This window comes from Strix aluco, chromosome Z (assembly GCF_031877795.1).
Source record: "Strix aluco isolate bStrAlu1 chromosome Z, bStrAlu1.hap1, whole genome shotgun sequence".
Classification (NCBI taxonomy): Eukaryota; Metazoa; Chordata; class Aves; order Strigiformes; family Strigidae; genus Strix; species Strix aluco.
In genome coordinates, this window is record NC_133971.1 from 30,601,316 (window position 1) to 30,616,690 (window position 15,375).

The 15,375-nt window shown below is 37.2% G+C and overlaps 1 protein-coding gene across 11 annotated transcripts in view; it reads left to right on the top strand.

Moving 5' to 3' along the window:
- Positions 1-15,375, top strand: part of JAK2 (Janus kinase 2) — a 100,048-nt gene that overhangs the window by 62,659 nt on the left and 22,014 nt on the right. For all 11 annotated transcript variants that reach the window (XM_074811603.1, XM_074811601.1, XM_074811600.1 and 8 more), the window contains 9 exons: positions 44-189; positions 1,548-1,869; positions 4,074-4,193; positions 7,592-7,749; positions 9,158-9,269; positions 10,961-11,147; positions 12,618-12,745; positions 13,245-13,379; positions 14,770-14,857. In XM_074811603.1, the coding sequence (XP_074667704.1) occupies positions 44-189; positions 1,548-1,869; positions 4,074-4,193; positions 7,592-7,749; positions 9,158-9,269; positions 10,961-11,147; positions 12,618-12,745; positions 13,245-13,379; positions 14,770-14,857 (1,396 nt within the window). The remainder of the gene's footprint in view (positions 1-43; positions 190-1,547; positions 1,870-4,073; positions 4,194-7,591; positions 7,750-9,157; positions 9,270-10,960; positions 11,148-12,617; positions 12,746-13,244; positions 13,380-14,769; positions 14,858-15,375) is intronic.

Genomic DNA, 15,375 nt, shown 5'->3' on the forward strand with positions numbered 1-15,375 from the left:
GTGCTACAGTTTTAATTTGCTTTCTTGCATCCTTCTCTCTCAGTGGCGAGATGATTTTTTGGATGGATGGATACAGATGCCTGTTACTCATGAAACACAAGAAGAATGCCTTGGAATGGCTGTTCTGGATATGATGAGAGTGGCCAAAGAAAAGGACCAAACCCCACTGGCTATTTACAATTCAGTGAGGTGACTCCGTACTTCATGACTGTATCACACCTATCTGATATCTAAAACCAATATTTTTGCACATTGGCTTCTAGGAGGAGGTGTTCAGCTGTTGGAAATTGATTTATTCTAGCATAATGGTTCCGTAAACTTACCTATACTGTAAACTAGAATTTAATAGAAAGCTTCTATCTTGAGGGCCACTCATGTATTTGGGTACATGGATTTGGCTCTCTTAATGAGAGGTAAGGCAGCAGGTACTCATATGGGAAAGGATGTAAGCAATAATTTGAGTTGGGAGAGACCTCTGGAAGTCATCAAATCCAACCCCCTGTTCAGATCAGAGCCAGCTTCAAAGTTAGATGAAGTTACTCAGGGCCTCCGCCTGTCAAGTTCTGAAAATGTTCAGGGATGGAGATTCCACCATAGCTCTGGGCAGCTTTGTCCTGTGTATGATCATCCTCATTGAGGACGATCTTCTCTGTATCTAATCATCCTCTTCTGTGATGCTGATTATCCTCTGTTGCCTCCTGTCCTTTCACTGTGCATGTCTGAGAAGAGTCTGATTCAGTCTTCTCCATAACCATCTGTTAGTTGAAGACAATTAGTAGAACACCCTACTTGAGCCTTCTTTTCTTCTGGCTGAACAAATCATGCTCCTTTATGCCTCTTCTGTCAGGTCATGTGTTCCAGGCTCTTAACCATCTTGGGCAGATGTCTGCTAAATGTGCTTGAGTTTATCAGTTCACTCTGGTTTATCCACCTGATCAGTTTCCACTGCAGCTGAGTTAATTCTGTCCCTGCTTAGTACTTAATTGATGTTTGTCTTTTAATGAAATCTAGCAGGAGTTAAAAACAGAATGAGACGAATTGACCAGCTCATTGCAGGTGACAAACTACTCTTTTGCCCTTTGATATAGAATGTGGACTGTGATATAGGAACTTAAGTGACAACCAACCACAGTGTTGTATTCTACTACCTATATTTTCAGCCAGGAAATCTGTCCTCTGTCAATGTAATTGCTTCTGTCTGTCCAGCTTCTACACTGAATAAAGCAACTGTGTAACTTCTGCTGGCTTACCTGAAAACTACAGTAATGACTAGAACAGACATGTCTGGATTTATGGAAAATGCATTATGTAAAATATATTGAAACTGAGTGAGGGGGGAAAATGGAAAATGGAAGAGGAGACAGGGCTGTATTTGAAAGAACATGCAACGGATTGAAGAAAGGATCCTTGCTATCTTAGTTTAACAAATAAGGTTACATTTAGAGGAAAAGATATTTTCATGTCAACTTGTTTAGCACAAAACTAATTATCTTTGCTGGACTTAATGGATAATACTAGTAGTTTTCTTGCTGGTTATGTATTCACAGCTACAAAATGTTTTTGCCTAAATGTGTGCGAGCAAAAATCCAAGACTACCACATTTTGACGCGAAAAAGAATAAGGTACAGGTTCCGCAAATTTATACAACAGTTTGGCCAATGCAAAGCTACTGCCAGAAACTTGAAACTTAAGTATCTTATAAATCTGGAAACCCTTCAGTCTGCCTTCTATTCAGAAGTTTTTGAAGTAAAAGAACCTGGTGGAGATCCTTCTGGAGAGGAAAGTTTTGCAACCATTGTAATAACTGGAAATGGTGGAATTCAGTGCTCAAGAGGAAAACTGAAAGACTGTGAGACACTGGCAGAGCAGGTAATTTCTTTTACTATTTTAATAATTGTGCAGTTTATCATGTAACAGAGGGTTTAGCTTATGTTAGAAATTCTGATTTACCCCAGGTAAATTTGGTACATAAATTTTACTTCACAGGGATGATACAATTTCCATATGGCTAAGACCCACAGAAACAGTGCAGGATTCTAAAATCAGTTTTTTATTGAAATATTATAAGAAAGTCAATACTTAAACATGTAATACTTATGTGCTTGACAAATTAAAAATTCAGCATTTGATCTGCATTACTGTAAAACAATCAATGTGGAAAAGAATGATCCTGCCACTAGGTATAGGTAAAATGCACAAATTCCTACAATTCTCTTTGAAAGCAGGGTTTTAAGGACCCCAAAAAACCGGCAAGTTTCCGTATACCTCTTTCCTGCTCCAGTTAGACTCCTTCCAGTGTTTGAGCTAGCCCATTTAAAGTGACGTTTCTGTGATTGTGGGGTCCATATACTATTTGTTCTGGAATTAGGTGCTAAAAGGTTCCAGTAAGTGCTAGTAATCATGTGCTGTTGCATTTGTATTTATCAATGTTATTTCTTTTGTGTGTGATTTCCCAGCATGACTATTCATTTTGTTGAATTTACCGGAATCTGATACAAACTCATACTATACATTGAGAGTGTGGGAATTTTCCTAAGGTAAAATTAAAGGCAAAGTGAAGCACATGTCAGTTTTCCAAAATAATTGCATCTGTTAGTTTGGTAGTTTTGATGCATAATATATAGCAGTCAAGACCAAACTACAAAAGGTTTTATTTTTACAGTGTGCTATAATAATTTGTAAAAATGCTACTTTGTTAGTAATACTTTAAAAAAAAAAAAAATCTGATCACAAAGCCAAGTTTTAAAAGTGTATTCTTCTTAGAATATTTATGGATTGATGTTAGGTCCAGTTACGTCATTCATAGTTGTTATGTATCAGCCCTCTGCCTTTCCTAAGCAACTGCAAGTGTCAGTTGCTCTGGCAGGAGCTGACATAAATGTCAGATTTTGCAATTTCTAGTTTTAGGTGTACAGAATTTATGCATACTATGCTGTTTGGGCCTGGCAACCAAGCCTTTAAGTTGTGTTTAAACTGATGATATTTCCTGCAGAGATTGCCAAATTATTTTTTCATAATTAATAACATTATCCCAGTTATTGACAGAGACATGGTGTAGTCTGCATGTGTTTTCACTGGTACAGAAACTATTTATAAAATTGGCTATGAAGACTTAGTAAATGAATAAGGCTGCTTGTAAATGTGGTCATAACTCTTGTTTCAGCAAACTATACTGATGAATCTGTATTGTAAAGATACTGCATTGAAACAGCTGATAGCTGATACTCCCTTGAGTCTTACAGCCTTGGCTATTACACCTCTTTATGCATTAGGATATGCTTGCAGTCAGGGGTATTCTGACTTGAATAAAATCTGTTTGCATTGGGAGAATAATTTTAGATAGATAAATCTACCTTTATTTAAGAATGCTACTTAGTAGCTGAAATTCTACTGTAAACAAAACAAAGTGATTTGTATGACATAGTAATTTGACTTGTGAAAGACTGAAGTGGTACAGCATATCATAGTATCAAAAACTACTTGAACTTGATATCAAAGGAAGATGTATCTTGGATTTCCCATGTAATTAGGATCAGTGTTACCCAGTCAGTGATGAACATGACTGATGGGAGAACCTTCTCTTAGACCCTTTCTTCATTTGTACTACATTCATCTCTTTGGCAGCAGATTTTGCAGCTTGTATCACTCTGAACGAAGGCATGACATTTTGGATTGTTAACAGGCTTTCTAAACCTCTTTAATCAGGATGCTAATAGTAACTTCTCAAAAAAAAAAGGCACCTCCCCCAAAGATTAATCAAAATGTTCCATTGTTAATCCTCACAAAATACTACAGAGCAAAGAAATATCTACAACTAAAAAACCCAACCCATATATGGATATTTCCATTTTCAGTTCCTGGATCTTTGTGCATTTTTTAATTGATGCTCATAGTGATGGTCCTGTAAAGACAAAGCTCCTTTCTTTATTTGTAATGGCATATTTAAAGTTTTATGGTCTTTTTGTTGCTAGCTTACATATTCAGAGTTGTAGGAATTCTAATGCTGCAAATCATGGGTGTTTTAGGTGCTATTTATGTTATTAGTGACATTATATAACCAACATTTATTGCAGGATTTACAAACATACTGTGATTTTCCTGATATCATTGATGTCAGCATTAAACAAGCAAGCCAAGAAGGCTCCAGTGAGAGAAGAATTGTCACCATTCACAAACAAGACAGCAAGAATCTGGTCTGTTACTTTGCTTGCTGTTTTATCAAATAGATGTTGCTTTGAGGAGACTGTGTGATTGCTGTTGTATTTATAGTATTGTATAACCAATTACCATGTTAATTAAGCATAAAGTAAAACTAAATTTCAGCAGTATAAGTACTGTATCGAAACACCAGAGGTCTTTTGCTTTCAAAGCTCTGTGCATAGACTGTGATAAAAATAGATGTTTATAGCTGAGGGTGATTTCTGATACACACAGATTGGTTCTTTTCTTTATTGGAGTCTTAAACCTGAGTCTGTGGTTTTATCTATTGAGCAAACTGTTTCCATGCTGTCATGGTAAGCCATCTGCCAGTGACCAACATATTGAAAAAGGCTTCAAAATGCTCTGAAGGAATGATGATACACAGAAAATAAGTATTGGGACAAAATTAATGTCACTGCTTTTACTGTTTAAAATTCTTTGAAGAAGATCTTAAAGTATTTTATACATGAATGTAAAAAGTTAAGTTGTTTCAATTTGCTTTCCAGCAACTCCAGGCTTTCCAGGAGGTATAACTGTCACATAGTGGTGTGGTGGTTTGACCTTGGTTGGATGCCAGGTGCCCACCAAGCTGCTCTATCACTCCCCTCTTCAGCTGGACAGGGACAGAAAACATGACAAAAGGCTCATGAGTCGAGATAAAGCCAGGGGGATCACTCACCAGTTACCATCATAGGCAAAACAGACTTGACTCAGGGAATTTAATTTATTGCCAATCAAATCAGAGTAGGGTCATGAGAATTAAAACCAAATCTTAAAAACACCTTCCCTCTATCCCTCCCTTCTTCCCAGGCTCAACTTCACACGTGATTTTACTCTTCCTCCTTCCCCCTCAGTGGTGCAGGGGGATGGGCAACAGGGGTTGCAGTCAGTTCATGTTGTCTCTGCCACTCCTTCCTCCTCACTCTCTTCCCCTGCTCTAGTGTGGGGTCCCTCCCACAGGAGACAGTCTTCCACAAACTGTTCCAGTGTGGGTACCTCCCACAGGGTGCAGTCCTTCAGGAACAGACTGCTCCAGTGTGGGTCCCCCAAGGGGGTCACAAGTCCTGCCAGAAACCCTGCTGTAGTGTGGGCTTCTCTCCCTGGGGCCACAGGCCCTGCCAGGAGCCTGCTCCAGCATGGGCTCTCCACAGGGCCAAAGCCTTCTTCAGGCACATCCACCACCTGTTTGGGCATGGGGTCTGCCACAGGCTGCAGGTGGGCATCTGTTCCACTGTGGACCTCCGTGGGCAGCAGGGGGACAGCCTGCCCTCTCACTGTGGTCTTCACCACAGGCTGCAGGGGAATCTCTGCTCCGGTGCCTGGAGCACCTCCTCTCCCTCCTTCTTCACTGACCTTGGTGTCTGCAGAGCTGTTTCTTTCGCATATTCTCAATCCTCTCTCCAGCTGCTGTTGCGCAGCAGTTTTTTCCCCATCTTAAATACGTTATCCCAGAGGCACTACCACCATCACTGATGGGCTCAGCCTTGGCCAGCGGCAGGCCTGTCTTGGAGATGGCTGGCACTGGCTCTGTCGGACATGGCAGAAGCTTCTAGCAGCTTCTCACAGAAGCCACCCCTGTAATCCCCCCACTACCAAAACCTTGTCAGGCAAACCCAATACAGGTTGTCTCTTCCTTTATCTCCATGACTGATCTGTGGGCCTTCAGGGCTCCCCATCTCAGGCATTTGTGTGACCAGAGAGCCACTCTCCGTGTGTGTGAAAAAGCTATGTACAGTTTATGTACTTCTTTTCTATAAAAATAATCTTTCAACATTTCAAAAATATTTCAATAAAGCATTAACTAGTTTTATTCTTTCTGTAATGATGCTTATTTTAAAAAAGGCATATGGTTTACTTTCGTTTATTTTGATTCATGTTCATTTCCTGAATTAATGAATTTGTAATTTTTTCAAGGCTTTTTATTGAAACATAAGAGTAGCTGGAGTATCTATGATGCTGAGAGCATAATAATAGTTCAGGTTGGTGGAGGAGGCTTCCTTAATCTCAAGCCATTAAAATTCTCTTTAAAAATTTTCAATAGCAGTAGTTACATACTTGACTGCATATGCTTCTGAGGGTAAAAGTGACTTTCTAGGAGCTTGTCTAAAAATGCTGCTGAAGAATAAGAGTAGGAAAAAGTGCAGTAGCAGCTGTTTTGCTTATGATTTTTGTGTGAACGCTTTACACACCAGAATTAGCTGATGTGTAAATTAGGATTTGTGATTTAGTTTTACCTGTTACACAGCTAGTAGCATTCATGATAGAAATGTACTTTACACAGTTTTAGGATACATAGATTGATAAAAATGGCTGGGTTTCTATTTGTGTGGGTTTTCCAATCATGTTGAAACAACTGGAAGGATGGTTGTTTCCAGGTCCTCTTTTAATAAGGAGCTTGAAAACTCCAAACAAATTCTTGGCATGTGATCAAATGCACCAGCTTTGTTATTGCTGTCTAGCAAAGAACTTGCCAAGGAATTGCATTCAGCCACTAAGTGTGTCCCCAGTATAATAGGCAAATTGGTGCAGCATATACTAATATACCCTGTTGGGCTATGCTACTGAATGAAATCTAGTGTGACTCTGTAGATGGTGGAGTAACACTTCTCTGTTGAAGTAAAGACAGCCTTTAATGCTCAGATACAACTGTCAAAATATTAAGGAAATATAGATAACTACATAAAAATAGACTCTATTTTCCTTTATTGGCAGAAATAAATAAATTGTCACAGATGGATTTAATTTTGCTGTGTTCCTACCTGTTCAATGTATTCTGCACAGACTTTTCCACATCCTGTTTTCCTTTGACTACATTATTATTCTCCTTGTTTCTATCCATTACACCTCTCTTCATAGTAGTTAAAAGTCAGCTGCTATCTGTGATGCTGGTTTTTGCTGACTACTAGTTAAATTTTAGGCAGGTACTCTCCTACAGATTTTTCTTTGCTATGAGATGGCAGCCCCATATATCTTCGATAAGTGAAGGCTTTCCTTTAGGAAAAAGAAATAAAACACTGTGTTGCCAGTGCAGTAGGTGTCTCCATGCTGAGTTGTATCCAGTCAGTTTTTTCTGTTCAAATGTTCCCTCTTGTCAGCATTTCTCTGATGTTTCATATATTTAGAGTAAGGGGTTTTTTATGGTAGATGAGTTTGGTTTGGATTCAATTTTGAACACTAAAGATTACTAACAAGTTTTGGATGGCACCAGGAAGGTAGAATTATACAAACAGTAGTTAAAAAACAATTGGGATATCTTTAATGTAGGTATATGTTTATATCTTTTATACCATTGCCATATCCAGGAGTTTTGGTTGCCTATTAAAAATTGAAATTCTTGTTCTCTCTCTTCCTGCCTCCCCCCCCCCCGCTTTCTCCCCTGGCAATTTAACAGGAGGCTGAATTTCAGTCATTAAGAGAAGCTCTCTCCTTTGTATCATTAATTGATGGATATTACAGATTAACTGCGGATGCCCACCATTATCTCTGTAAAGAAGTAGCACCACCATCAGTCCTTGAAAACATCCAAAGCAACTGCCATGGACCAATTTTGTAAGCAATTTTTTAGTAATATAACAAGGTGATATTTTTGAAAGATCAACTTTAGTTGACTCTGAACATGATGGACATCTTGAAATGTGAATTTATTACATTTATGTAGCATAAAATGCTTTACATTTTTCCTCTTATTTTTTACTTTGCAAAATACAGTGCCTTCTTGATGTATTATAAAAAATAAATTGAAAGCTTCTGGTTTTAATTTTGTTCCCTTAGAATTCTTTTTTTCTTCAAGTGAGACAGACAGGAATGTTATCGTGCTGATTTTACAGAATTACAGTTACTACCATGGCAGCAACATACAGTGTCATAGACAGAGGAGCTCATGTTTTCACTGGAGCCTCTAGCAGTTATATTATCTGAGTTACCAAGGGGAAAAAGGCAAATTCAGATAACACTCCCTTCAATATTTGAGGAAGGTTTGCAGTAAACTGCTAGCCATATAAATTGGAGGGTCTGTTTGGTTTGAGGAATGCTGTCTCCTTGTTGGCTTTCTTTGTTGTTTGGGTTTTTTTTAAGAGAATGAATTTAGTACTTTCACTGAATTTTTTAAACTTTTTTAAGAGTTCATATAGTATTGTTTGTTTGCAGAAGCACATGTGGGAGCTTAGAAATGTTTTGTTAGTCAGAGTAAAATGGTTATTTGCTTTAGCACAGAAAGCTTGAAGGCTGATATGTGCAAGATACATTGTGTGAAAGTAGCACCATCTACTCAGCTTATACAGAATAGTTCTGTAATTTTCCCAATGACAGAAAGAGGATAGCTGGTATAAGCTTCAGAAGAGATGAAGGAGGAGAGGTATGGAGACCTTTTTTGCACTAATGACTAATGCTGTATGTTGACCTTTGTTTAGGGGTGTTTAGAAGGATGTGCAAAGAGGCTAGACCTTTCCAAACTATTCTGTTTGTCATTCCCTGAGATGGATAGAAATAGTCCGTTAGCAAGACTTGTTTAAGGGGAAATTGGTTATTGTAGTAACAAATGATGTTTCATTTCAATTCCACTTTCCTGTTAGCCCATTCCCGAATTAAACACACCTTTTTCACCCACACAGATATGTTGCTAATTTTAGCTTACTTATTAGGCAATTTTATTAGAGGTGCTTCCATAATGGATGTTGAAGATCAGGGGAATATACTTTTTTAGGCTGTAAGATTTCTCATCAAATAAATAATTGTGGTAGTTTCAGTATGAAGAATTTTTAATGTACTGCTCTCTACATAAGGAGCCACCCTGAATATTGGAAAATAAAGGGGCGAAATGATTAAGTTAAAGGAATCTGTAAAAAATTGAGAGTTTGAATTTTTGTGGTAGGTACCTGATACTAGTTCTCACTGGCGAATCTCTGATGTTCCTGGATTTTGAAATTATGCAATGTTAAACATTTTGTTTTCACTATAGCATGGACTTTGCTATCAGTAAACTGAAGAAAGCGGGTAATCAGACTGGTTTCTACGTTCTTCGCTGCAGTCCTAAAGATTTTAAAAAATACTTCCTCACCTTTGCTATAGAGGTTTGTATTCTGTCTTAGTACCTGTATAATCTTTATTGCATTATAATAATGAGTCTGGGATGTTCAGTAAATTATTCTGAACTTTCTCTTCAGAATATTTGTCTGATGTGTATATTCTATAGCTACTTCATCAGACTGGCCAACTGTCAGCATCTTGTGAGAAATATCAAAACACTTGTATGGTAAAGATTCGCTAATGACACATACCATATGCCGAGGAGAACAAGACAGATGGAGGAAAGAGGGCTTGAGAGTTCTGGGGATGGTGATATGGCTCTTGGGACTGTTGTATATGTTTGGGTGGTGGAGTGGTTTGAGGCTTTTTTTCTTTAAGGTTTGGGTTTTTTAGTTGGATTTTTTTCCTGGGATTTCTGCCTACCTCCCCTTCCAAAATAGGGCTTAGTTAGACTCAGTACACAGCTGTTGGTGATCTGAGAGTGTCTCTCCTTTACAGGTTCTTCTGGGTTTGGGTCCTGTTCCCATCCCCAGTGCTGGGCCAGCCAGATTATTTGGTACCAGTTACTTCAGCACAGATCTCCTGCTGGATATCTGGTGTTAGCTAGAGTAGGAGTCACCCTTGAAATGCCTGTAGGTCTCATGCAGCTAAAGACCCAACGTGTACCTCCCCTCTGTGAGATTGAAGTTACTAATACAGTACTTTATTATTGTTGTCACATAATTGCATGGTCTTGTTCCAAGGCTAGGCTTTTCCTCAATTATCAGAGCTGCCTTTGGGTATTTAACTAGGGAAGGTAATACATGGGTTTTCCTGCTGGTTTACAGCAAGCTAGCAAGTTTGCTAAATATTGTCAGAGATACATACATCTCTGAAAATGACAAAGTAACATTGATGTGTGGATGGAGAAGCAAACAGCTGTTTGAAGATCAGTTTCAAAAACATGTTATGTCCAGTCAGTGAAGTGTGTTGTGATAGGGAATTTTTTAGCTTGAGATCAGTCCCTGAGCAAGCTTAGGGAGTCAAAGTCGAACAGTCAAGCTTGTGAGTTAAGCCTGCCATTGAGTGACATAGCCACACTTTGTTTTTTCTTGTTGTGCGTCCTTCCAGGCAAGCTGTTAGAAGGCTTCTGAGATTCAAAATTTGTTGGAACATTTTCCACAGTGTTGACGTGAAGAACCATGAAAACACTATTAAGAGCTTCTCTTGTTTAAAAATGGTTAATGGGATCTTTTCAAGACTCATTGCAAAAATACTTCAGTGCATATTGAAAATCTGTGCTTAGGAACTAATTGCTTAGAACTGTACTACAGGCAATAGAAAAACAGAAACACAGCTGAGATCTCCAAATGCTTGCCAAAAGAACACAGAGCGTGAGCATTTGGACTATTGCTTCCAACAAAATTTTGTTTTGATATTACTCCATGTAAGGGTGAAGCAGCTCTCATTACTAGCTCTGAAGGATTTTTTCCTAGGAACCATTATCTGTTTTCTCGGCTCCATCTGCAGATTTCGTAACATTTGTTTTTCTTAACATCAACATGCTAATTCCAGTGATAGGAGTAGGATCATGTTTTCTCAGAATCAATACTACATAGCAAGAACAAAATAACAAATTATGGTAGTGTTTTGCTGAAGCATTCTTTCTTTAATTAGTAGAGTGCTATACATTTAAATAGGCTTTCAAATACTAAATATTGATCAATTTTATTTTTAATGGAAAAAATCTCTGCAGCATGAGAATACCACTGATTATAAACACTGCTTAATTACGAAGAATGAGAAAGGAGAATATAATCTTAGTGGAACTAAGAGAAGTTTTGGTAATCTTAAGGATCTGTTGACCTGTTACCAGACAGAAACTGTCCGTTCAGACAGCATAATTTTCCAGTTCATCAAATGCTGTCCTCCAAAACCAAAAGGTAAGAGAAAGATTTGTTTCTGAGCAGAAGGGTTTCCAACTTTTAGGTTAAAGATTTTTGAGCAGTTAATGTTATAAATGACTCTCAGGTAGGTAGATATATATGTTTGTGTGAGGGTTTTTTTAATTTTACTGACCCATTTGTTCATCTTCTTACTCATAGTTTGCAGTCCTAGTGTCTGCCAAATTTTACTTTGTTATAACACGGTCTTTCAGAAAGAATCATGGTAGCCAGTTTCGTAATTAGAAGGAAAACTGGTTTCTTAATTGCAGTGGATTGTGTGCAGGAGCATTTTGTTTTTCAGTCAAGTGTTTTCATGTCTTGAGAAGGAAAGAGCTACTAATACATCATTTCTCACTGAGGATAGTTCCATAAGCAATGAAACCAGTGATGCCAGTGAATTTCTTTCATTGTGTGTTGATATTTTAGCTGAATTATGCCAAGGCTGCAATGTGATTTCAACTTCATAACACTGAAAAATACATGTAGAATAGAACTTCTGCCTGAGGAGTGGATTTTTCTTGAATTTACAGTAAAGGTTTTTGCATAGCTTTGATATTCATAGTATCTTTCTCCTTTTTTGTATTCTGGTAACATCTGCCATTTTTGCTTGTAATAAGTAGTACTACTTACAGTTAATATTAGTCTTTGTCTCTATGCAAGTCCCTATTTAACAAAAAATTGAGAGAACAGACTATTTGATATCACTTTTACCTCTCAAATTTTGATTGAAATTAGCCAATGGATTCAAAAGCTCAGAAAAAATTTGACAAGTAAATACATATGCACATTACAGAGACTAATTTTGTAACCTTACTTCCATAGAAACCAAAAATGTATATGCATCAGAATTATAAATTATTGAATAAATATAATTGCACATGCATGCACGCATATATCCACACATATATACTTACCAGCTTTAGTTTTTCTAAGAGACCTGCTCTACTTCGTGAAGAACCTTTTTTCAAAACCACTCAAAGAATAATTACTCTGCTAAACATAAAGACAATGAGCATCACTTAAGGGATGCTGGACAAAAAATATGTAAAAGTTTTAAAGAGGCATCAGAAAGATAAGCACATCTTTAACAGAATGGCTTCATAATATAAAAGAAGGAGGTGACTTAACATCCCTTTTTTCTATCCCTGATGGTTATTACAAATACAGCAGAAGTTAAAATGTGAAAGGAGGCAGGAATATTTTCAGAATGTTTGTCAAAAGTAGGACTGCTTGAGAAACTTAAAATAGCTGAGTAAACCTAAATGGTTTTGCTCATTAGAAAAAATCAGACTTTGAATTTGTTTAATGAAATACAGTGTGGCTTTTTGAATAAGCTGATCTCAGTGTGACATCTTTTTGTTGGATTAACAGTTTTTCATTAATAATCCTTTTGAAATAACTTTGGTTTAGTTTTATATTTTACAAATTTACATTGTTTTTCTTCCCTCACCCTATTTCTTCTCCCAGATAAATCAAATCTCCTAGTCTTCAGAAGCAATAGTGTTTCTGATGTACCTTCATCACCTACGCTACAGAGACACAATAATGTCAACCAGATGGTCTTTCACAAAATTCGAAATGAGGACCTGATATTCGTAAGTCCATTAATTGCTTCTTCCTGTGCAGATGGTTGGTTTGATAAACGCTAAGTTTTTAAAAACTCAGTATAAGTTTAAAAGAGCTCTTCTGAGCTGGGAGATTTTGCTGTAATCTTTCCTTAGAGTTGTGAGAGAAAATAAATTTTTTTTCATTAATACAAATAATTGGGGGTTTTTTTAGATAAGTGTTCTTTTGACTGCAGTAGTAGTTGTCTTTACTTCTAGGGATGTCTAAATACATCATTAGCAGCAATTCCTTCCTTTCTGGTTCTTGCAGCAAGTTTTTTCTGAGATCCTTTAGGAGTCAATTAAAAATAAGCAAAGATTTAAGCTGTTTCTGATACAGTTGCTACCCTGTCCCATCAATCTGACTCTAGAGGTGTGCTGGCTGTAAAGGTTTGCATATGCATTACTTAGCGTGGTTATTTAAGAGATCTTTTGCAAAGCAGGCAGAGATTTCTGATTTTGTCCCATCTGTATCCTTCCTGTCTTTTAGGAGGAGAGTCTTGGACAGGGCACATTTACTAAGATTTTTAAAGGTGTAAGGAAGGAAGTGGGAGACTATGGCCAGCTCCATCAAACTGAAGTTCTTTTAAAGGTGCTGGATAAAGTGCATAGAAACTACTCTGAGGTTGGTGTGATTTTTGACTACTATGTAACGTTTGTCCATGCTGTGCTGAGGATTACTTTTACAATAAACAAATATTTGTTGCATGGTAGAGCAGATCGTATGTTGAACCAAACTCATTCTTGGCCTTGTGACACTGGGAGGATGGATTTAAGACTGGCTTTGGGGAGTACACCAATGTACTTTTATTTCCCCTCTCTCCACCATCTGTCAGAGAATTCAGAGCTATCCACTGAGAGACAAAGAACAGTCTCTTTGTACAATAAAAGTTCCCCAGGAGAGGTGGTATGGCCATGGAATTGCCTTTACCAGTAAATTCATTCATGTACAGATCAGGGACCAACATTTATGGAAAAATACATTCTTTTGGTAGGCTATCTTCAGTGTTTTGGAGTCATACCAATTCTCTGGTGAAATCAACATTTCACATCAAGTCATAAAAAAGCAGAAGTATTAATGTAACTTTATATGCTGTTTGTTGTTTGATTATATAATTGTATCAAATTTCTAATTAATCTAGCTGTATTTACAGCAAACCAAGAGAAGCAGTCCAGTGTTTACTGTGCTTTTCAATTACTTAAGAAAAATCTGTACAAAAATGTAAGCAAAAAAGTAAAAGACATTTCAAATAGCTAATTATTCATAAGCAATGTAGGCATACACTTTGGACAATTTAAAACAATAAAGAAAGTAACCCATATTTTAATTTTAGTAAGCTGGGTAATATCCTTACCTACTAAAGCTAAGTGAAAATTGGTTGTTCAAAGGACTAAGAGTACAGAATGACAAATACAGTCACCTGAAGGAAAACGTGCTAATTTTGACCTCATTCTGCTGGGTGAATAATCAGGGCACAACCAAGTGTAGCTGGAGATACCACTGAAGAGAATAAAAAAATTAGTAAAGAAATAAAAGCATTTGAAACCTTCCTGACAAGGTTAGGTAAGGTCTCACAGTAGTGGATGAGTGATACACTTTTTGTCTTTTAACTTAATAATGTTCTATGAAGAAATAAATTGGTAACTGAATAGTGCATTATGAAAGAATAAATTAGAAACTGAGTAGTGCATCATGAATTTGTCTGCAGTTTACTTAGTTAATTGACATGGAAGAAAAGATTCTTTTTAGAATGTTGAAATAACACCTGCCTACAGAAAGATTGTTAACCTCTCTGGAATGTGGATTATCTGTTTAAAACAAACAAAAACAACAACAAACCTAAAACAACCACAAACAATATAAAATGTTACAGAGGGTCTTTGCAATGGCATGGAAGTTGAAATGTTTTGAAAAATGCACATGGTTTTAATAAATTTATTAGATATCTTGTAATGTTTTGGGGTTTTGTTTTCACTGGTATTTATTCTCTGTCAATCTCTCTCTTTCCTCAAAGTCTTTCTTTGAGGCAGCAAGTATGATGAGCCAGCTTTCTTACAAACATTTGGTGTTAAATTATGGAGTCTGCGTATGTGGAGAGGAGAGTAAGTAGAAATTAATTATCTTTTTGTACTAGTTTTATACAGCTGTCATTAGAGTCTACCATGGGTACTGGGTAAAGCAGGGGAAAGCCAAAACAGCCTGTCACACCAGCTGGACACAGAATACATGTTCATAACGTAGTAGTGTTAGTCTTAGTGTCTGAGAACTAGTAATGTGGTGATAGCAAAGAAAATAGAAAAATTGTGTAAATGCAATCAGTGTGAATAGTAACCTCTGTAGATGACTCAGTCACGTCTGTTCTATCTGAAAATCTCACTTTTGAAAAGTTTTGCTGAAATTCTGAAATGACCTTTTGAAATGCCAGAAAAATTGTGACCCTACATTGTATCAGCTGTGGTTAGCTAGAAAGGAAATTACTTGGCTACTGAAGAAAGTATTTGTTTACTGTGATCAGAAACACAGACCTACCACCATTTCCCACCCATGTGCTGACTTTGTGAGCACAAATACAGATTTGGGAAGTTTGGTTTAAAGATCCCATTCTGAAAACATGAGGTAC